Genomic DNA, 17,457 nt, shown 5'->3' with positions numbered 1-17,457 from the left:
ATAGATTCTTCTAACACCTTAAAATAAAATTCTTATTTATATTTGTACATGAAAATAAATTTACAATATTGTTTCATTTGCCCTAAATTTAGTCTTTCAATTTGCACAGCATTTACGTCAAAACAATTTTACCCCCATACGAAACGTACGCTTATGTGTACATAAATAGATATGTACATATACAAATGTATACGTGTATATCGACCTATTCACAGTACTGTTTAGTTTTTGCCAGCTCTTTTCATTGTTGTAGCAGAAGTATAAACGAGGGTGATAATTACAGAATGGGCACTAATTGTATAATAATTGCTTTTGAGCTTTTTTTATAAACGTTAATTTTGAATTAGCAAAATGCAAAGGTAACAATAAAAATTACAGCAAACTAAAGGTTCTTTCATTGAAGAAATGTTTGTATAAGGTAAGTGGAAGTAACTCAAGATTTTAGACTTGTAGATTATAAACTACAGTACCGTGAATAATTATAAGCTCAAAGCTATTTTGTTATATATATAATTGGCGCGTACACCATTTTTGGGTGTTTGGCCGAGCTCCTCTTTTTATTTGTGGCGTGCATCTTGATGTTGTTCCATGGAGGGACCTACAGTTTCAAGCCGATTCCGAACGCCAGATATTTTTCATGAGCAGCTTTTTCATGGCAGAAATTCACTCGGAGGTTTGCCATTGCCTTTTGTTGTATATTTTTATTACAAAAATAAATAATGCTGAATTCTTATTATTAAAAAATGTGAAGTAATTTTAAAAAAAAAAAACTCATTGAATTCATGTATTGCAAAAAAAAATTTACTGTTTTACTTATTATTTAGTAGGCGGACGATTATTTTTGATCACGGCCAGTAATCGACAAGGAATACTTTAATGGTATCAGGAATTCTATTCCATGCGCTGGTGATCCTTTTCTTAAGTTCATCGACATTATCAATGGATAGCTTTTCCGGATAGAAAACTTTATTTGCCAGGATGCCTAAGAAGTTTGCAATCGGAGTTCAAGGATGCTCCAAAGCCTGATCGTTATAAAACTGGGATACCAAAGTCCTTGAATATTTTTTTTGTAAAGTTTCTCGTATGAAGAGGCGCGTTGTTCTGCTGGAATAAGTTTTGCTCATCTTCAAAAAGCGTTATAAACGAATGTATTCGCATCATGTTTTTTGATAAGTCGGAGCATTCATTCTACCAGACATAAAAGCAATTCCGAAACAGACCCTCCTTGTGCCCGTTTTGACATTATCTGCTCCTCTTTCTGTAGGTCATGCCAATTTCCATCCAAATATAATTTTTTGTATTGTTGAAGATGGCGTGCCTCCAAATGGTTCCTATTCTGAACGTCTTTTCTATATTTTAGGTTTCCTGAAGACGCTGCCCATTTTCTTTTGGTACTATAACGTCAATCAAATGTACCATTACTAGTACCACCTTTTGAGTTATACTTATTCGTAGGATACATTAGCACAATAACTTTTCATCAGCGAAGCTATAAGCAGCAAGCAAACTTGTTTACAGTTTCGATGAGTTTATATTTGCTCCCAGCACTGTATTCTGAGATTTTTCTGCTTCATACTTAGCACTATAACCGTTTGTCGGTTTGAGGTCGAGAAAAAAATGTATCGCATCCTTTGTGAAGTGTCCTCAAAGCCTCGTACCAAGTACGGACAAGTCCTTCTACACCTGGCCCCTCCATTTTGTTTGTGGGCGTCCTTGCCTGCGCTATCTACTATAGGGGCCGAGGTAGGTACGACATGGCTAAGTTGTACTTTTATGCGTTTGACTATGCATAGTCTATGCATAGTCTTTTCACGCGGTAATTGGCAAAAACTACATGTTAAATTCTCTTGTAGATTAGGAAGAGCGCACTTCACTAGGGCTGTCGAATTTCGTGAATCAAAATATAGCACTCTAACTGGGCAAAAAACCAGCATTTTCTCTCCTATACCAAAAGTGAGGGTAAGCACTATCCAGCTGATTTTAATTTATCTGCGTACGCAAGTTCATCAAAATAATTGTGCGAAACCCGTAATGGTTACAAAAGAATCGCAAAAAATTTATTATATTCGATATGCATATACGAGGGCGGTTCATTAACTACCCGAGTTGGATGACAGGGGACTTTCCCGAGAGAAATTGACGTTAGCATCGCGAGCTGCCATCTATTAAACTACAGAAAAACATTTTTCAAAATGATTAATAGACTAGTTTGGATCTGGCAGCTATTCGAATAAGACTTGTTTTGTAATTTTCGCTTAGATGAAAAAAGAGCAGTATCAATCGTTCAGTAATTCGCTTTTTATTTTGAATGTGAAAAATTGCGAGGAGATAAAAGCAATAAAAGCAAAGTTGGATGCAGTCTATGAGGACGCTTCGCCATCTATGACCACAGTTAGATATTGGTTCAACGAATTTAAACGTGGGCGTGGAGTTGTCACCGTTAATAAAACATGGATTCATCATTACGCACCAAAAACTAAGCAACAATCAAAACAATGGGTTTCTCCCGGTGAATCTGCTCCAAAGAAGGCGAAGACAGTCCCATCGGCCGGAAAGGTCACGGCAACGATTTTTTAGGATGCACGGCGTCATCCTCAAGGAATTTTTAGAAAAAAAGAAGATCGATGTACTACATTGCACTACAGTGAATTTTTAGACCGTTTTCATAAAAAAATTCAAGGTGACACGGTCGTTTTTGGCGAAAAAGAAGGTGCTGTTTCACCACGATAACCGTGCTGGTGGGTTCATCCGGATTCATCCGGAGTTGACACCGCAAAACTGCGTGAATCGCGTTATGAATTGCTGCCGCACCTCCCGTATTCACCCGATCTGGCTCCCTGCGACATTTTCTTGTTCCCTAACATGAAGAAATAGCTCGCGGGAAAAAAATTCGTTCAAAAGAGGAAGTCATCGCCAAGACAAAGGCATATTTTGAAGAGCACGCCAAATTCTATTTTTGGAAGCGCTAAAAAATGGCAGGAGCGTTTCGAGAAGTGTATATTTCTAAAAGGGAACTATGTTGAAAATAAAAATTTGAAAAAATAGTGACTTAATTTCTAGCAAGGGTACTTATAGAACCCCCACGTATAGTGCATATATATTTTATATTATATACAGTGGCTCAATAAAGAACTCGGACAAACCTTAATTAAAACTTTGTATGAAAAACACTGCTTAAATAAAGGCAATTTGAAACAATATTTTTCGATTTCTAAATGCTTTATTTATATAATTTAAGAAATAACAAAAACATAAGATAAGTCGTGTGCACTTCTTTTACAATAACAACAAACTTTCAAAATGAGGAGAATTCACGCCAAAAAAAAACTCGGAAATGGAAATTAATTTTACTTTAAAAGCCAATAAAAATAAAAATTAATATTTTGTGGGGAACCCTTTGGATTTAATAACAGCATTTAGTCGTTTCGGCATTGACTCCACCAAATTTCTGCAAACGGAAGGATCAATTTTAGCCCATTCGTCCTTAAGAGCAGCTTCGAGGTCCTTTTTGTTTGAAATTTTGTGATTTTTGAGTTTATTCTCCAAATGCGCCCATAAATGCTCAATGACGTTTATATCAGGGGATTGTGGTGGAGTTTCGAGCACTTTCGGGCAGTTATACATCAACCACAAGCGAACATCAAGCGCCTTATGCTTGGGGTCATTGTCTTGGTAAAAATAAAATTGTTCCTTTATACCCAATTTTTCACCACTTTTAATTAAATTTCTTTTTAAAATTGAAAGATATTGCTTGTGATCCATTATGCCATCAACAAAACAAAGATTTCCGGGCCCGGAGGCAGGCATACATCCCCAAACCATCACTGAACCGCCACCGTGTTTAACAGTGGCACCCAGGTTTTTCTCTTTCAGCTCCTCATTTGGCTTCCTCCATACATACGACTGCCCATCTGATCTGAATATGTTGTATTTGCTTTCGTCGCAAAATATCACATCTTTCCAGAATTATATCCTTATTTTTATATGTTTTTGCAAAATTAATTCGTTTGTTTTTTATTTTCCTTAGGGTTTTTTTCTTGCGACTCTGCCATTGAGGTTGTTTTTTCTTAGAACTAATCGCAAAGTTTCTGGATTGCAGTCAATTTCAAGATGTTCTTTAACCTGTGTTGTAAGTTTTGGAGCACTTAAATGAGGATTTGCTCTGACTTGGTTTACTATCCACCGCTCGTTAGCGTCCGTAAAAAGCATTGGCCGTCCTGTTTTCCCTTTGTTTTCTACATATTTTGTTTCTTTAAAGCGTTTTATGGTCACATACAGTTGATCGCGGTCGATTTACAAGTTTGCCGATTTCACGCATGGTTTTCCCATTTTTATGTTGCTCAATAATTATTTTTCGCACTTCCACCGAAGTTTGGCCACGTTGTCGACTCATTTTACAAAAAAGAAAATGCGTACTTGACACAATTTTCTTGACACAATTTACTTCCAGAACTGTCGATCGTTCCTCAATTAAATATATATAATTTAAAAAATGGGATTCCCCCATTTAAACTGTCAGAAATTACGAGGTGATGCCAGATGTCCGAGTTCTTTTTTGGCGTGAATTCTCCTCATTTTGAAAGTTTTTTGTTATTGTAAAAGAAGTGCACACGACTTATCTTATGTTTTTGTTATTTCTTAAATTATATAAATAAAGCATTTAGAAATCGAAATATATTGTTTCAAATTACCTTTAGTTTAGCAGTGTTTTTTATACAAAGTTTTAACTAAGGTTTGTCCGAATTCTTTATTGAGCCACTGTATAATATAATTGGTGCGTAACCCCTTTTTGGGTGTTTGGCTCAGCTCCTCCTCCTGTTTGTGGCGTGCGTCCTGATGTTGATTCTCAAATGGAAGGACCTACAGTTTCAAGTCGATTCCGAACAGCAGACATTTTTTATGAGGAGCTTTTTCATGGCAGAAATACACTCGGAGGTTCTCCATTGCCTGCCAAGGGGCGACCGCTTTTAGAAGAAACTGTTTCTTCATTTTTGGTCTTTCAGCGAGGTTCGAGCCTACGTTCTCTCTGAATTAACCCACATCACAATCACTATATTAGCTGTTCCTGAAATATTTATATTTATAATAAATAATTAGCTATATCCCGATTATGAACCAAACCGGATCATAAATACGTTATTTCATAATATCCTGAGGTTTTTTTTTGCATTTTTTTAAATAGAAAAAAGTATGAAGTAAATAAGACCTTGAATAAGATTTTCCGGAATATCTCATCACAGGAGCACCTGGGTAGTAAACCTTAAGTAGTACTCCGTATTCAGTACGATCTTCTGTTCCAGGTTTCCAAGCTTTACTTAGAATTACTACTTATTAAATAAATTTTCTTAAATAACTAGCGCAACAGAGCCCTTATAATCAAATTTCTAAATGTGTAATTGTATCAAGGTAATCACAGCAAAAGTTATCACTTCCTATTAATCACAATGAATCATATAATAATACGTGATAATTTGCCTGAAACCTACTTTTGTAACCCTACTAAATTTAAATGAAGCGCAAAGCTTAATGAAAACATTTGCTTAAAAGTTCAAATGACATTTACAAACAATATCAAACACATGCATTATTCAGCACCATATTTAGTATGGAGATGCAGCTGTAGCTCGCGTGACTTGCGCGCACCTAATGGCGTATCTAAATGTTGTGCACCGTTGCATGTGTCTCGGCGGATGTGTAATTGAAACGAAATAAAGCGCACGGACACCCCACGGTCCAAGGGATATATGTATGTATGTATGAATTTACAAAATCACAGTGGATGCACTTGAATTCACCTTATTTAGGCCGAATAAAATGTACGCTGGATACTGCACCTTTGCAGTCGGCAAGGGAATTTGCGTATACCGGCAATCGATATTTATTACATACAAAAGTGGTGGAATAGAGTAGATGCACTATTTTTTTTTAAATACTTATCACAAATCTTTACAAACTCTTTTGTCAACTGCTAATTACGTCCTTAGGTGTGAAATCCAAAAGCTCTTTGACGTTAATTGCGCTAATTCATTTTGAACACAACAAAGCGTTATTTTGGAGTACGTTGCCGTTGTTGTGCCGATTTTTGACGGCGCCAAAACAAATGCTGCTTGCCGGATGTTGTACGGAGAAACCGGATATATGTACCTAATATTATCGAATGATATATTATTATATTTAGATCAAACGAAAACCTTGAATAAAATTATTAATTTGGAGATGTTTGATGATTAAAAAATATTTAAAAATCTTTTTAATTTATGCATAATGCAGGTATAAGTGTTTCAAGTAATATTTGAGGAGTATAACATAATAGAAAATGTGGAATAAAAACTTAATATTGATAACTCTTTTAAACTATCGGTTAACTGAAATCAGAAATTTAAAATATTAATACATATTTTTTTTTTAATTTCGTTCATTAACATAACGCCGTCAAAAGCTATTCTACGGGCTTCACAGTGTACAAGTGTTAAATAAATGTGACTTGCACACATGTAACTGTTACTGTAAGCATGCTTTTCTGGCTATCGCAAGCTGCCTTCCTATAAAAGGCAGTTGCAGTAGCTCTTATTGCAACAATAGCTTGTTAATAGACAAAAGAGCAATACAAAGCCTTACAGGAACCAAAATACTATTTATAATAAAAATTAAGATTAAGTTAATAAAAAATTAACAATTAAAAATGTGTAATTGTAATGTAAGTAAACAATACGGCCCAAAAAATATATTTCAGAAATTTCGGTTTGTGATCTTTTGATTTCTTAAATTTTGCGAAAACTTTTCAATTAATCTTTCTAATTTTGCATTACTATTTACAGTGTCAAAATGTTCGTTACCTCATTCTGTGCTCTCTCCTCGGCCTCGCCTATTCGCTTCCTGTTCCAAATGAGAATAAAAATAAAGATTTTGAGCCTACCGCAACCTCTACTACACTAAACCCGAATTTGATAGACATGAATCTTCGACAACATCAGCAAAATCCAACACCAACAGATTTGAATTCGGTTTTGATTTTGCAACCTATTGTTGAACAGCCAAATCCATTAGAAAGTATATCTGATATACATAACCGACGCACACGTCGCACCTTAACTCCAACACAACTTAATGAACCTGTCGATTTGGAGTTTGATATGGAGCTCGCTGAGGTTAACGTCTTCCGTCCACTGTTTCGTTATCGCGCTGAAGTAGCACGTAATGTTGGACAAAGGCAACAATTTGGATAATACCGATTGGCATATACATATTTAGTTTATATAAATAAAAATAAAAATTATTATATGCATGTATAGTTTAAGTGATTTTGATACTTCGTTATTTCTTAGTTAAATAAAAACCTCAAAGTGAATAATAAAAAATGAAAGTTTTTTATTTAAAAATCACCAAGAAAAAATATTATATTCGAGCTAAAATGATTCTTGCTTATGGAAATGGAGATTCCATTTGAATCTAGCTGGTGTTTTTGTAAGGCGTAAAATAATTAATTATAAAAATAAAACAAAAGTATTAAGAAAATACAAATATCGTAATGAGAATTAGTTTCCAAGATGGAATAAGTGTTCGTAGAATAATCAGTTCAAAGTGTCCTACATAAAGTACTTTAAGTGTCAGACCGAATTAAACTCCGTTTTTCCGCATAATACTCAATTTTTCAGGACTAAACACAGTTTAAAAATTCAACACAGTTGACTAACATTGAAAAACTGGCCGTAAATGGTCAAATCAATTTAAAGACTATTTGTGTAAGTAATCATTGAAGTACATATTAAAGTACATCGATAATTGTTAAAGCTGTTGACTTTTCCCCTCCATCATAATGCTTACTTTTGCGTTTCTAAGCACTTACATGTCAAAGTTTTGCCTTTTAATTTGTGTAAACATGCGACCTGTCAAAAATAATTTCAATTTACACCTGTGAGTTTGCTTGCAGGCAATTTGATGAGCATTTTAATATTCAAGCTGTCATCGTCCAGAAAATAACTCGAAATACTCGCTTCGCTGCAATCATTGTTCGTCAAAGTTGCGTTCTCCTGTTAAAATTGAACGAAAAATTGCCTATACACACAAGTTGATGACTCATTTGGAAATGTGTGATTGGACTGGAAATTGAATAAATAAATTGCCTCAAACCTTGCTATCTATACCACTATTTCATTATTTTCCCGTTTATCAATCCCTGCAAGTATTTTTTATTATTCTACTTAAATTTTCTATATTACCTAAAACTAAAAATAACGCGATGGAGGAAATTTTGTAACAACGAATTATTTAAGGGGAGATATACACCTAAAAGCCGGAAAAAAGGTCATTTTTATGAATTTTTTTCAAAGGAAACTATTTAAAATGTATGATTGGGGTTTTATTTATCTAAAAGTACATATATTCAAAAATGTGTTAAATTTGTTTTAGCTTAAAATAATAAGAATTGTAAAGGATAATGTAGAATCCTTGGAAGTCCTTGAAAAAATCAGCCTCCGCGGTACCCAATGGCGTTTCTCAAAAAATTATCTGAAATAAGAAAACCAAAAAGATTATTAAACCAGATACTAAAATCTAGTCTTTGTCGTAGCCGATTTTGAAAATATCGATTTTTAACAAAATGGCGGACGTTTGAACATAAGTATCGATTATTGGGCTAAAAATGAGTTCTTATTTTGCCTATAGAACAAAAACTATGTAACGGAAAAAAAAAATCCTATGACATCTACTAGATAATGTTGTATAGAATAACCACAAAAAGCCTCAAGGCAATCGGTTTATTACTTTTCGAGAAATTTTGGGTACCAACTTGAAAAACGTGGTTTTGAGAAAAACACGTTTGAAATTTGCCTGTCAGCTCCGGCCCATAAAATCAAGTTTCACGTTCTCGGCTGTAACTAGCTTATTTATCGAAATATAACCTTGTCCTTTTCACTAGATATTCTAGAGCCCTCAAACTTTAAGAAAATGCAAAAAAAAAAATCGATTTTTCACGACCTTCTAGGTGTATATCTCCCCTTAAATGATTGCTTTTCCGTAGTAAATTATACAGAACAATCAGATTTGATGAGCAACCCTGAGCAGACAGCTGCAACTACTTCGAAATTCGGAATTCGACGTCGAAAACTCCATCGGCTGTGTTGATTTTTGATTTATTTTTGTTCACTTTTCTGCAGATAAATTGCGGCGTAAGTTATCTTATAAATAGCTTTAACAAACTAAATATTTTGAAATTTTTTTCAGACTTTGGTATCACGAATAAAATAATCGAGTATTTCATCATTGTGCAATATACGGTGAGTTCATAGATAATTTTTTTATTTCTTGTGTGAATCATACAAATGGATAAGGCAAAATATAAAACTGTTCTTTTAAGGGGAACCCCATGGCAAAACACAATCATTTAATCCATGGGAAATAGAGTAACTTAAATCATAAAAGAATTAATTCCGTGCTTTTGCTGTTTTAGCAGCTGGTTATTTTTATTGTTTGCGGTAGCGGTGGCTGTACGAGATGGCAGAGGAAGACTCATTTGTAATTTTGGGCAGTTGCTCCCAACCGAATTCTTTAAATTCAATGAACTCTAATAAAACTATAGAATCGGAACAAAAAAGTGCCGGAATTGTTGCTCAGGCAGAAGAAATGCAACCGATATTAAATGATGCTAATTTTAGCTCAATAAGTGCAGCCATAGCCTCGGCAACTAAACCACTTGAATCATCTATGAGCTCTGAGCGGTCCAATGGCAATGGAGATTGGAAGAGGAGTGATACTTCTGTCACTAAATCACTTGAGACGTCAATATGCTCAGAGCGGTCATATAACATATGGAAAAAAAGTGGAGAATCCATCAATAAAAGTGAGATTTCAAACAATGTGGGAGACTTACAACAGGATGATATGAGTGCACCAGGGAAGAAAAACACTGGCGCCATCCCCAAAACGAGCTCAAAGGAGTCGATGAAAAACGAAATAACTACAAACAATAGCGATTCGAATTCTTTAGCTGTAAGTTATATAATGGGTCAAGTGCCAGCAGATGCCCTAAAGGTAATTTATTAAATTCAGTTTAATTCTATTGAGAAAATAGGGGTACGGTTCAGTTAATTACCCAATGATTGCGGATTATTGTGTCCAAATTTGTGACCCTATCAAAAAAATTAACACGTCAAGAGTCCGAACTTTAATTTAAATTTCAAATCTCTGCGCAGTAATTTATTAAACAAAAATTTTTGTGTACATTTCGGAAAGAGGCATACATTAATTCCTCTTATTCTGCCTTAAATCAGCCAGTTGAATAATGAATTGTTAGGTACACTTTCATTTAATTTTTTTCACAGTAATTCTTTTGTTGTAATTTTTGCACTAATACTCCAATAATATCTTAAAATGTATAGAAAATTTGGAATACAAAATCGCACAGTGGGTAAAATACTAACCATTCCCCGAAAATATCATTAACAATTTATTTACGATCAATTGAATATGTGCTTGTATTACAGGCGAGTGTCCACTCACAATTTCCAAGCGTGTCATTAGAAGATTGCGAGGAGCTCACAAGAGTTATGAGTGATTATCTTAAAATGAAAGGTATGCGTAAAATTACTTAATAAAAGAAGAATAAGTACTTATTTTGAGTATTTTATTAGAACTTATTATGCAAGTCAATAATAAAATGACTTCCTGGCTGGAAATGAAAAAACAAATGCAATCTAATGAACAAGAAAATGTACAGAAATTAGAGCAATGCCAACAACAAATAGCTATGGTAAATAAATTGAAAATAAGTAGCGATTCAATATTCGTTGACTTCCCAAACTTCAATTGCGCTGCATAAGTACAAAGTCCAATTTTCCTAAAGAAAACAGAGTAATGATGCATAATCGTTTGAAGTTCGAAAATAAATGCATCAAATTATTGATATGCATCACAAACTCAAATGGTTCTTCGCCGATTTTTTTGATGCAAAGAATCGCAGTAATATTAAAAAATGCATCTCAGGCATGATTTGCAATGCCACGTTTAGGAAGTCAGCCAGTTTTTTATTTTATCCTTTTTTTTTAATACTGTTCTCCGTTCTAGTTGCGCAATGAAAACTTGGAATTAAAACGTGAATTGACTGCAAAAATCGAGCAAGTACACGCTTACGAAGAAGTACGAAAACTAGAGCACGACGAACTTGTAAAAAGTACTTCAGAAAAGTCTTCATTAATCGCCAATATGCGCGCACAAATTGAAAAACTGGAATTACAACAGCTTGTAAGTTTAAAATATATATTATCCACTATTATGGCCTTTTTTAAGCATATTTAATAAATCTTTTGCAGGCTTCTTTTGAGGTAATTTCTAAATTTGGTAAAGATGATAAGCAATCAGAAAAATCCGAGTACATTACGCGTGTCGAGCATGAGCATATTGTCAAAAATTTCGAGAGAAATTTGTCGCAATTGTTAGCAGAGAAATTAGAAATTAGCGATATGGTAGGTCCTGTTTGCTTACAAGGGGTTTTTCAATATTATGTAATTGGTTTCTTTATATTCGGCTCTAACACAGCAAAAGCAGTACATAGATGAAATAACCTGTCTGAAAGTTAATTTGGCTGCTTCTGAAGAACTTGTAAATCAATTGAAATCAGACATTGATTTACTCAAAACCAGTGACGAAGAGAAAACAGAACAATTCGAAAACTACACGAAGCAACGAGAGGAAATGCGTGAAGAACTTGACTTACTTCGGCAGCAGGTGGATGTATACAGTCGTGACTTTCAATTAGAGCGCACTGCTCGCGAGGAAATGGCTGGCGAAAAGGCGCAACTATTGGATGATTTGCGTTTACTACAACGCAAAAATCAAACCCTAGTCGAGCAAGTGGAACAACTCCAAGAGCGCATGGCATCAATTACGGTGCAAAAAAACAGTATGCCAACCCCAGCTACAAGAGTAAGTTGTTATTTGAAGTATGATGACATGCACAATAAAATTGCAAATACTTTTTGTAGCAAACCACTCCACCAGCACCAGCACCCTCTGCGCCTCAGCACACATGCCCAATATGCTCGGAAGCTTGTAATTCTTTAAATTCATTACAAACGCATGTCAACCAATGTTTGGACAAAAATGTGCATACTTAAGCACATGTCTGCTATGATTTCTCTGTTCTAGTGTAAAGATCAATGTACACATCTAGATGTGCATGCATCAATCGTATATTTATGTATAACCATATAATTTTTAGACGTTTATCTGAGTAATGAATAATCATTTATTGAAATCTATCGCACTTCTTATCAAACGTTTCATTTGACTTGGCGATTTTGGGTAAGTCGTATATAAAAACGTGTACACGAATGTGTAAATTATTTTTAATACATTTACCAAGGTTCATTGTAAACAAGGTTCATTGTTATCAGTAATTGTTGTTGTTGCGGTTGTAGCAGCATAAACATTCCCCATATATATACGGGGAATTCTGCTGAAGTAACAGTCATTGGCCGGATATAAATCCGGGCCGTTCCGGTGACGAAGAACGGACTGTCGTGGGAACGAGTAATCTGTAATAATGAACTTTGATATCCCAGGTCCATTAATTCAATAAATAGGGCAGTGATTTTTATACCTCCGACAGTCGTGGAAACTAGTAATCAGTAATAATGAACTTTGATATCCCAGAACTATTAATTCAATAAATAGTTAAGTCACGTTTATAGCTCAAAATGTCAATAAGTAGTCAGGATTAGCACGAGGTTCGTGTTTTTTTGTAAATATAGATACATCAAAGGTAACGAATTTACTTCTCCACGAGTATTTAAATAGAATTATCTCATATTCATAAAAAAATTATTATTTATATCACTTTCATATTTACTTACTTACAAGTAATTTACATAAACTTAAGTGTAATGTGAATGTGTTTAGTATATAAAAATATGGTTGCAATTTTACACAACATTTTCTTTCAAAATAGTGCTGAGTCTACCATTTAGACTACTACTACAATTTACTTAAGACAGGTGGAGCTTCTAATGCCCATATACGCTGCATTTCCTTGTTGGCCACCAAATTACTAAGTACTTGTACGTCTGTAAAATAAAAGCGAAACACAAATGTAACGCCATTTCCAACTGTTCGCTTACAGTAGAATCAGTTGAACATTACTTACCATTTGTACGCGCATACTGTTCCAACCATGTGCGTATCTGGTAAATGGGCACTGCGGTATTTAAATTAGGATACACAACATTCCCAACTTTTATGTTTGACACGCATATACCCAAAATATAACCCTGATCATCAAACATCGGCCCACCACTCTGACCAGCCTGTACACAACCATCGGACATAATTGCGCCAGGTGAACATTTAATAACACGTCCTTGAAATATGGCTGGATTGAAATCATATTTCAAGTTGAAGTTGACAAAGTAAGGAAAACCGGCATTAAAAACTGTCTGACCAAGTGTTGGTTTAGCACTAGACAAACGTACACAGTAGCGCTCGGGAATATTAGCGGGTGCGGCTAATAGCGCAATATCAAATGGTTGATCGTATTGTGGATTTCGCCAAAGCACTTCCGACTCGAATTCTCCATCCACACTGCGGCAAAACGCCTTGGTGCTTAACTATGAGTTAAAAGAGAAAAGGATTTTTATAAACATTTGACTGTATTTCAAAATGGTTGATTGGAAGAAATTAAGCAAATGTCAAAATTGATTTAACATCCGTTCAATCAACAATTCAAGCAAACGGAAGTCTCTTGACGTTAAAATCGCGCGTTGTCGGTTTGGTCCAGAATTTAATTTATGGTTAATAGCTTTATACAGTATTTGCTGATACATATTTGTAACTTGCGTAGATTCTTACCTTGAAAACAACATGCGTACATGTGAGTATAAACTTTTTGTTTAACACTTTTACAAATGTGCCAGTGCCTTGGCTACCTCCAGCTTCAATTACAACCATAGCACGTTCCCCTGCAAAGAATACAATTTCACTTAGCTATGCCCCACATATGCTACTGCATACTATTTCATACATGGAAAATTAGATGAATCCCTTGCCACTCGAACCGACATAATATTTAAGCCTAGTTGGCGCATAAAATCCCGCAACACGAATGCAAAATTTGCCGCTAAAGTTAGGTTAACATTCTCCTGCTGGCGCTGAAACGAAGTGCACATTATCATGCCAATCAAGCGTCTAAAAGATAAAAGATCTAAATTATATTGTACTATTCCCATATCCAATCCAAACCCTACTCACAGTTTGTTATTGAATACAGCAGCACCCTCGCAACCCAGCGCCAGCGCATTAGATAACACAAAGAGGCAACCATCGCGACCCATTACATTCGATACTTTGCCGATGCTTATTGTCTTATAGAAATTTTCCAAGCCAAATGGCGTACACATAACCAGCACATCATCCAATGTGTGTATTGGTTGTAGATACCGTAGGTAATGCTCAATGTGGCGAAGGAACTTTTCGAAGTATTCTTTACCACCATCACAACGCATACTTAAAACTAGAAAGCTGGAAAGTAACACTTCATTATGCGATTTCAGTGCATCGTCAGTGTGATCTGTTTCTAAGAAGCGTAGCACATGCCGTGAAATCTCCGATGAGCTGAAGAGAAACAGCAACCTGGCACAGTAACGCGTTAATATATGCGGTTGTCTGCGTCGTTCATTAGGCGGTGGCAATTTGCGTCGATCGAATGTTACCTGGTAGTTCAGAGCATTCAAATGCTTCGCCTCCACGCTATTGCAATCTTGTACACTAATGAGCTGACATTGTTGTAGTTTGTGTATGATTTTCGTGCTTGGACAAACACCTTCTTTGTTGTGATCAGCTATGAATGGTGTCATTGGACGCACATATGGCTGCAGGATGCAGCCCGAAGTAATGATAATTTCATTGTTGATAATGATAGCCGATTGCTTTGTGACTGGATGATTGCTTATTTCCAATAGCGCATGCCGAATCTTTAATAACATATTCCCAATGTTTTTGGGTTGTAAAGGTGAAACCACTAGTATAAATTCTACATTAAACTTTATGCATTAGCTGATAATTAACTAGGTTTCCAAAAGTGCTTCGTATTATGACTACGTTTTTGTATCTAACTATACATACCAAATACATGAAAATATGTACTTGTTATTTATACGATTTTGCACAGGTGCATTATATTTACCTTTGTGCAAGGTGGGCAAATATTTACTGTACCAGTTTCACCAATATCAACATGGAAAGTTTTCGAAATACCAATTCGTTGGACTGAATTGTAAAGATGTTATCATACGGAGCTAGTTCACATACGGGAGATCAGAGTCCTCTTTTTGTTTTCTGTTTTGCTATTGCTTCTTTTGTTTGCATTGAAACAAAGAGGATTTTTCCCCTTAGTTAATTGTTGTGGAATTCAAGAGGTGGTAAAAAGTAGATCCCGTTAAAAATGCTTTTAATGTATTTAACACTAAAAAGACACACAGATTTGACTAAGTTAACGTTAAGCTAAGCTGAAATATCCCAAGGAACCAACAATTTTGAATAAATTATTTATTTATTTATTAGAATTAATGTGTAATACTAAAACTAATATTTGGACGAGTACTATTGAATCAATTTATAAAAACCGCTGCGGTATATGCTTCTCATCCGCCCTTTTTTCTGTCTTTTAGGGCTTTCGAATTTCCTCATCCACTTGAAGAAAATATTAATTTTTTTACTACAAATATTACTTGCATATTTTCTTTCGTCATTTTTATTTTCCAACTACAGATCAAATTACTAAACTTGCCACCGCGGTGCGTTGGTACTTGGTGTTTAGGCACTTTCATTGCATTTACAAAAAAAAATTGTATTTTTCATACCAACATCATGTCAGAATGCTGTATGGCAAGTTCGGCCCAAATGACATCTATTTAATAATACGTTCAGACATAAAAGCGTAATTAAAAAGCGAGATTACCGATACAAAACTTCTCTCCAAAAATCTGAGATTATAAAATTATCCTAGATAATCCTTTTCTTCATATCGTTAATAATAATTGAACAAACCAAAAACACCGAAATATTCCACCAAAATAATTTCTATGAAGAAAACCCTTTCACAACTGTATCGACAGCTGATTGTCAATATTTTAGTCTGCCACATGTAAACGGGTAGATTAATTTCGTGGATTTATTGATTTACTGATTCAGTTTGAATGCATCGTTGTCTTTTCGACAAAAGCTCAAAGGAATATACAAACGGGTTTTCCAATAGGAGGTGTTATTCCCGTAAAAGATCAATGGTTTCGTTGCTTGTGAGGCACGTAGCGCCGTCTTGTTGAAAATAAACGTTGTCCAGATCAATACCATCCAATTCCGGCCATAAAAAATCGTTAATCCATTCACCGTAACTATTGCTCCACCTTAATTTTCGAAAAAGTAATGTCCAATGACTCCGGCGGATAAAGAGGCTTTTCAACAATAACTCTTGGATTTTCTGAGCCCCAGATCCGACAATTTTGCTTGTTGACGAAACCACCGAGGTGGAAATGGGCCTCATCACTCAAGATGATTTTTCGATGGGATTCCGGATCATTTTCATGCATTTCAACGACCCAATCAGCAAAGACACGACGTTGTTGATGATCGGCCGGCTTAAGTTCTTGCGTTAACTGGACTTTATAAGCCTTAATACCCAAATTTTATGCAAAATACGGTGTAATGACGTTTGTGGAATGACTAATTCCAAAGAACGACGAGGAATGGACTACACTTTCGGCTAAAACAGCAATATTTTCGACTGTTCTTGAGCGACGTGCACGGGTTTTATTCTTTATATCACTAACTTGTCCCAACAGCTCGAATTTGTTCACCAATTTCTGTATTGGGGTCTGACGAGGTGCTTTACGATGACCCAAAAATGTTCGAGTTTTACGAACCGTCTCTGCCAAATTTCCACCAATTTATAGTGAATTTGAATAATTTCAATGCGTTGTTTAAGCGTGTATCGTTCCATTTTTATTAATACCGCTATTTCGGCAGATTTCACTTTTGAAGCTGTCATTTTTTGATATTTGACAAGTAGAAATATCAAAATATGACAGCTTCAAAAGTGACATCTACCGAAATAGCGGGCTATTCAAAATAATACCTGTTACTCGAAAACCTTTTAACTCTTTTTAACTCTTCAGTAAATCCAAAATTTTTCCGAAAAATCTATATATCCCCCGATCTCGAAGTTTTCGCCGCACCCACCATCTACGACCACCATAAATTCTACTAAAACACTGTTCCACTTCAATAAGCACTAAATTTAATATTATTACCATAATATTACTTCCTTTTGTGTAATATTTGTAGAGCTAGAAAAAAAAAACACACACGGTTCATATACAAGGTAATAAAATATTTAGTTTGACGATAAGCACATCTGTTTTTTTTTTTTTGAATGCGGCAATACTTTCACTTTGACACATTTGATCGTTTTAC

General features: G+C 35.1%; 3 protein-coding genes across 10 annotated transcripts; 2 read left to right on the top strand and 1 right to left on the bottom strand.

Annotated features, from left to right (window-relative positions):
* The first annotated feature begins 6,600 nt into the window (after positions 1 to 6,600).
* LOC129246446 (uncharacterized) lies at positions 6,601 to 7,272 on the top strand. Its single transcript, XM_054885292.1, has 2 exons — positions 6,601 to 6,697; positions 6,819 to 7,272. The coding sequence occupies exons 1-2, from the start codon at positions 6,683 to 6,685 to the stop codon at positions 7,224 to 7,226; spliced, it is 423 nt and encodes a 140-aa protein (XP_054741267.1). The 5' UTR covers positions 6,601 to 6,682; the 3' UTR covers positions 7,227 to 7,272.
* A 1,793-nt stretch (positions 7,273 to 9,065) lies between these two features.
* LOC129246445 (NF-kappa-B essential modulator) lies at positions 9,066 to 12,259 on the top strand. 2 transcript variants are annotated; one of them, XM_054885290.1, is made up of 9 exons: positions 9,066 to 9,167; positions 9,223 to 9,275; positions 9,452 to 10,029; positions 10,482 to 10,569; positions 10,629 to 10,747; positions 11,062 to 11,238; positions 11,307 to 11,459; positions 11,533 to 11,919; positions 11,979 to 12,259. In XM_054885290.1, exons 3-9 carry the CDS (start codon positions 9,493 to 9,495, stop codon positions 12,108 to 12,110), a joined length of 1,593 nt encoding a protein of 530 aa, XP_054741265.1. In that variant the 5' UTR covers positions 9,066 to 9,167; positions 9,223 to 9,275; positions 9,452 to 9,492; the 3' UTR covers positions 12,111 to 12,259. The 2 variants fall into 2 exon arrangements, with proteins under 2 accessions (XP_054741265.1, XP_054741266.1); XM_054885291.1 differs by having other exon boundaries at positions 9,449 to 10,029.
* A 524-nt stretch (positions 12,260 to 12,783) lies between these two features.
* Positions 12,784 to 15,329, bottom strand: LOC129246444 (uncharacterized). 7 transcript variants are annotated; one of them, XM_054885288.1, is made up of 6 exons: positions 15,112 to 15,329; positions 14,239 to 14,960; positions 14,012 to 14,175; positions 13,840 to 13,949; positions 13,139 to 13,598; positions 12,784 to 13,058 (listed from the first exon to the last, which is right to left on the bottom strand). In XM_054885288.1, the coding sequence occupies exons 1-6, from the start codon at positions 15,118 to 15,120 to the stop codon at positions 12,970 to 12,972; spliced, it is 1,554 nt and encodes a 517-aa protein (XP_054741263.1). In that variant the 5' UTR covers positions 15,121 to 15,329; the 3' UTR covers positions 12,784 to 12,969. The 7 variants fall into 7 exon arrangements, with proteins under 7 accessions (XP_054741263.1, XP_054741259.1, XP_054741262.1 ...); XM_054885284.1 differs by having other exon boundaries at positions 12,785 to 13,058; positions 14,239 to 15,019; XM_054885287.1 differs by having other exon boundaries at positions 12,785 to 13,058; positions 14,239 to 15,007.
* Between the last annotated feature and the right edge of the window lie 2,128 nt (positions 15,330 to 17,457).

The sequence above is a fragment of the Anastrepha obliqua genome, chromosome 4 (genome assembly GCF_027943255.1).
Source record: "Anastrepha obliqua isolate idAnaObli1 chromosome 4, idAnaObli1_1.0, whole genome shotgun sequence".
Classification (NCBI taxonomy): Eukaryota; Metazoa; Arthropoda; class Insecta; order Diptera; family Tephritidae; genus Anastrepha; species Anastrepha obliqua.
Note: the sequence above shows the minus strand (reverse complement) of the source record. Positions and strands in the feature narration are given on the sequence as shown.

Bases quoted from the DNA above. Each gene is read 5' to 3' on its own strand.
- LOC129246444 (XM_054885284.1), bottom strand. From the start codon at position 14,972: ATGTTATTAAAGATTCGGCATGCGCTATTGGAAATAAGCAATCATCCA. The intron at 14,176-14,238 runs GTGAGTAGGGTT...TTTATCTTTTAG, and splicing joins GCTGTATTCAATAACAAACT to ACGCTTGATTGGCATGATAA. The intron at 13,950-14,011 runs GTATGAAATAGT...TATTCTTTGCAG, and splicing joins GGATTCATCTAATTTTCCAT to GGGAACGTGCTATGGTTGTA.
- LOC129246445 (XM_054885290.1), top strand. From the start codon at position 9,493: ATGGCAGAGGAAGACTCATTTGTAATTTTGGGCAGTTGCTCCCAACCG. The intron at 10,748-11,061 runs GTAAATAAATTG...TCTCCGTTCTAG, and splicing joins GCCAACAACAAATAGCTATG to TTGCGCAATGAAAACTTGGA. The intron at 11,239-11,306 runs GTAAGTTTAAAA...AATCTTTTGCAG, and splicing joins AACTGGAATTACAACAGCTT to GCTTCTTTTGAGGTAATTTC.